Source organism: Carlito syrichta, unplaced genomic scaffold (assembly GCF_000164805.1).
Source record: "Carlito syrichta isolate Samal-C Ts95f unplaced genomic scaffold, Tarsius_syrichta-2.0.1 Scaffold154564, whole genome shotgun sequence".
NCBI classification, from domain to species: Eukaryota; Metazoa; Chordata; class Mammalia; order Primates; family Tarsiidae; genus Carlito; species Carlito syrichta.
Genome location: NW_007098660.1, coordinates 44,656 through 49,286, shown reverse-complemented (window position 1 = coordinate 49,286; position 4,631 = coordinate 44,656). Strand labels below are relative to the sequence as shown.

The following is a 4,631-nucleotide window of genomic DNA, read 5'->3' as shown; positions in this document are numbered from 1 at the left end:
TTTTTTGATTTATTGTAGAGATGAGGTCTCGCTGCCCAGGCGGGTCTCGAACCCGTGGGCTCAGGCAATCCACTCACCTCAGCCTCCCAAAGGCGTGGGATTACAGGCTGAGCCACTGAGCCCGGCTTTTTTTTTTTTTTGAGTTGGAGTCTCACTCTGTTGCCCAGGCTGGAGTACAGTGGCATATTCACGGCCACTGCAGCCTCAACCTGCTGGGCTCAGGTGATCCTTCTGCCTCAGCCTTCCAAGTAGCTGGAACTACAGGCACGTGGCACCACACCCAGTTAATTTTTGATTTACTGTAGAGATGAGGTCTCACCAAGTTGCCCAGGCTGGTCTCAAACCCATGGGCTCTGGCGATCCTCTCACCTTGGCCTCCCAAAGAGCTGGGATTATAGGTGTGAGCCACCACACATGGTCCCCTGGGACAATTTCTTTCTTTCTTTTTTTTTTTTTTTTTTTTTGAGTTGGAGTCTCACTCTGTCACCAGGCTGGAGTGCAGTAGCATGCTCACGGCCACTGCAGCCTCGACCTGCTGGGTTCAGGCAATCCTTCTGCCTCTGATTGCAAGAAGCTGGAACTACAGGCGGGCACCACCAAGCCTAGATAATTTTTTTTTTGAGTTGAAGTCTCACTCTGTCGCCCAGGCTAGAGGGCAGTGGCATGCTCACAGCCACCACAGCCTCGACCTGCTGGGCTCACGCGATCCTTCTGCCTCAGCCTTCTAAGTAGCTGGAACTAGAGGTGCACGCTACCACACCCAGCTAATTTTCTTCTTTTTGATTTATTGTAGAGATGAGGTCTCACCATGTTGCCCAGACTGGTCTCGAACCCACAGCTCAGGCCATCCTCTCACCTCTGCCTCCCAAAGTGCTGGGATTACAGCCTTGAGCCACCGTGCCTGGCTTAATTTTTAAATTTATTGTAGAGACGAGGTCTCATCAAGTTACCAGGCTGGTCTCGAACCTGTAGGCTCAGGCAATCCTCTCACCTCTGCCTCCCAAAGTGCTGGGATTACAGGCATGAGCCACCGTGCCCAGTCTGCCTGGGACAATCTCACAGGGTCTGGGACCTCTGTGAGTCCCCATTACCTGATTCTCAGCTGGGTTTCTGACTTTGTGGGTGGTCACGAGGTCATGGGCAGGTATTCTCGTGGACCCAGGCAGGAGCTGGAATGTGGGCTTTGTCTAGGAGAACTACATGCTCAGCTGGTGACTTGGCTGGGGCAGGTGGCATCCTTTCAGGTAGAGGGGCAAACCTGAGCAGGATGGGACCCAGGCATTTGTGTCCCTGCCCCTGGGAGTCCAGGGAGGGCAAGGCCGAAGGGTTCTGCAGAAGGGTCTGGCATTTCTTTAACGTATACACCTTGCTGGGTGCAGTGGCTCATGCCCGTAATCCTGTTATTTTGGGAGGCTAAGGCAGGAGGATCACTTGAGCCCAAGAGTTCCAGACCAGCCTGGGCAACAGAGTGAGACCTTGTCTCTACAAAAGAAAAATCAAAAACTTAGCCGGGCGTGGTGGCACACTTCTGTAGTCCCAGCCACTCGGGAGGCTGAGGCAGAAGGAATACCTGAGGTCAGGAGATCGAGGCTGTGGTGAGCCATTGCACTCCAGCCTGGGCAACAGATTAAGACCTTGACTCAAGAAGTGAAAAAACAGCTGGGCTCGGTGGCTCAGCCTGTAATCCTGCGCTTTGGGAGGCTGAGGTGAGTGGATTGCCTGAGCCCGTGGGTTCGAGACCTGCCTGGACAACTTGGCGAGACTGCATCTCTACAATAAATAAAAAATTAGCCAGGTGTGGTAGCGTGCGCCTGTAGTTCCAGCTTACTTGGAAGGCTGAGGCGGAAGGATCGCCGGAGCCCAGCAAGTCGAGGCTGCGGTGGCCGGGAGTGGCCACTGCACTCCAGTCTGGGCGACAGAGTGAGACTCCAACTCAAAAAAAAAAAAGGAGTGAAAAAACAAACACAAACACACCTGGGTGGACAGGATCTCCATCCTCCATTGACTCCTCTGGCCGGGTACCCTCTAGAACAGGTGAATCCGGGTACCCTCTAGAACAGGTGAATCCAAGAAGCCCCCCACAGTACAATTGCCCTTGAGGCAATGCAATTGCTGGAGAAGAAAGTGGTGGGACAGATGGGGACACCAGGGCTCTTCTGGACTCAGACAGACCTCGGTTCAAATGGCTGCTCTGCCGGGTGTCTTGCCTCAAACTACTTAGCCTCCCGTGTCTCAGTTTCCTCAACTGTAAAATGGGCCAATAATACTATCCACCTCACAAAATTACCTAGCACGTAGGAAAGACCCAATGCATGTTAGCTGCTGTTATTATTGTCGAATGTCACTCAGCTAATGGTGGAGATGACAGGTCAGTTGGGGTGGAAGGAGTCTCAATGGTTTCCTGAACAGGACTCTGGCTGTGAGCAGCATGTAGGCTGAGGGTTGTGAAGATGGTCCCTGGTTGCACTGGAATACACAGGCAAGGGAGGCCATAACTTTCTCGCCTCTGCTAGGGCTGGGCTGGGATGAGTCCTTATCCCCCTGATGCTGGAGACTTGCTCTCTGCCCCACACTTGAGTGTCCTAAGCAGTCTGTATGTGACAGACCCTTTCTTCAAGTGAAAGTTCCAAGGAGCCCTACCATGGATCTCAGTTCACGTCCTTAGCTGGGGGATTTAGGGAGGTTATTTTGCCTCTTGGAGTATCAGTTTCCTTATCTTTAAAATGGGGATAATAATAGTACCTCCCTCACAGGGTTGTCACTTGGGTGGGATGTTGGTGGACAGCAGTGTTGCTATCATCATGGAGAACAGAAAAGCCGTGAACTGTCCTGGATGCAGTGAGAGTGGGCCCTGGATCCTGTCTGCTCAGCCTTCTTATTCTTGCCCTGCTAGGGGCACCCCAGGGAGACTCTGAGAAGTGCAATATGGCAGATACTTACCTGGCTCCATCCCCCACAGGCAGTTTCCTTCCTTTCTGTGGACCCAGTTTCCCTTGGGTACCAAATGGGTGTACCATTTTGTCTTCCTTTCCTTCCTAGAGCCTGCTAGGGGCACAGGGGCTACCCACGGGCCCAGGAAAGAGGCCTTTGGCAGGCCAGGTCTGAACAGGGGGACGTGACTCTGGGACCTCGGAGGCCTGGGCTGTAGGCAGCTTGATCATGGGACGGCAGGTCGGACCTGGGCTCTAGGACCGACTCTGGCCTGTCTCCGCCTCAGTTTCCTCATCTCCAGAATACAAGCAATCAGGGCAGGATCCTTGTTCTGTCTGCTGGGCCCTCATGGCCTCCCCAAGGGGCCTCCAGGAGCTCAGCAAGATCCTGCTTTGGGGGTGGGGAGAACTCACCGTTGAGAGTTGGGGGTGTGGAAAGAGATCCTAAGGGGGACGAGTCATCTGAATCCAGGTACCACGTGGCCTCGTCCATGCGGGACCTTCTCCTGGTGAGAGAGGTCAAGGAGGGAGGGATGCATCTCGGGACTAGGGACAGCAGATGATAGCAGGGTGGGGGCACTCGGGCACTCACCTTCCATTCTGGGCTTCCCCAGGCTTGGGGGAACTGGGACCCCAGGCCCAGCATGCTCGCCGCTCGCCATTGCTTGAGTCCTCCAGACGTCGGGGGGACTGGCGGCCCCATGTCTGGCCTGGCTCTGCAGGTTCCACTGTGGAGGGAAGCCAGGAGGATGTGGGCTGACCCGTCTCTTCCCTCCATTATGAGTCGTCCTTCAGAGATGACTCTTAGGGGTTGAGGAGCAGGCTGGGTCCCACACCATTCCAAGGGTGAGTTTTGGGTGAGAGGCAGGTTTGGATCTTGGGGCCAGCAGTGGGGTGGGTACATGTCTAGTCCTTCAGCTGACACTTGCTGCTCAGTAGTTAGTACAGACATTTGACACCAATTGCCTAGGTCTGAATTCTGGCTCTGCTGCTTATTAGTTGCTTATCAATTAAATTATGATAACGATAATAATATCTACCTAATGTAATTATTGCAAAGAATAAAGTTAATATTAGCAAAGCATTAAGACAATGAGTAACATATAGTATCATACCATTGCTTGACTAAGAAATTAAGTAAAATGTGTGCTGCTTGGGAGACCCAGAGTTATCATTCTAGATCAATGGGGGGAAGGAGGGGAAGAGGAGGAGACAGTGGGTGGGATCCCCCTCCAGGAAAAGGTTTGACAGAGGATAAGGGCTGGGGGAAGGAGAGGAGGAGGGAGGCTAGGTTTCTTACACTGGATGGCCCGGAACCGGGGGAAGGTGGGCGAGTCCCCAGCCCCGACCTCGAAGACGTTTCTCCTCCGGTCAAGGCCGGGTGAGGCCTGCACGGTGATGCGGTGCTTGAAGTCTGAGGTTTGGGGGGAGGAGAGCAGGGTGCAGGTTTGCGGTGAAGGAGAGCCAGGACTCCAACCCGCGGGGGGCCCTGGCCGGCTCCCAGGCTACACAGGCAGTGGCAGTGGCTGTGTGGCTGTAGCCGGCCTCACTGCCTTCTCGAACCCGGGTTTTTGGATCAGGAAGGCCGATCCACCTGACCCCACCCCCGGGAGAAGAGCCCCGGACTCGGAGATTTCCCCGGAGCCGGACGCCCCGCCCCCTGGCCTTCCCAGAAGTTCCACGGCCCCGCCCCTTCCCGGT

The 4,631-nt window shown here is 54.5% G+C and overlaps 1 protein-coding gene across 1 annotated transcript in view; it reads right to left on the bottom strand.

Moving 5' to 3' along the window:
- MAP3K11 (mitogen-activated protein kinase kinase kinase 11) overlaps nt 1-4,631 on the bottom strand; it is a 17,965-nt gene that overhangs the window by 5,940 nt on the left and 7,394 nt on the right. Inside the window, exons 6-8 of the mRNA XM_021709046.1 lie at nt 4,231-4,435; nt 3,523-3,658; nt 3,345-3,436 (exon numbers count right to left, since the gene is read on the bottom strand). Coding sequence (XP_021564721.1) covers nt 3,345-3,436; nt 3,523-3,658; nt 4,231-4,435 — 433 coding nt within the window. The remainder of the gene's footprint in view (nt 1-3,344; nt 3,437-3,522; nt 3,659-4,230; nt 4,436-4,631) is intronic.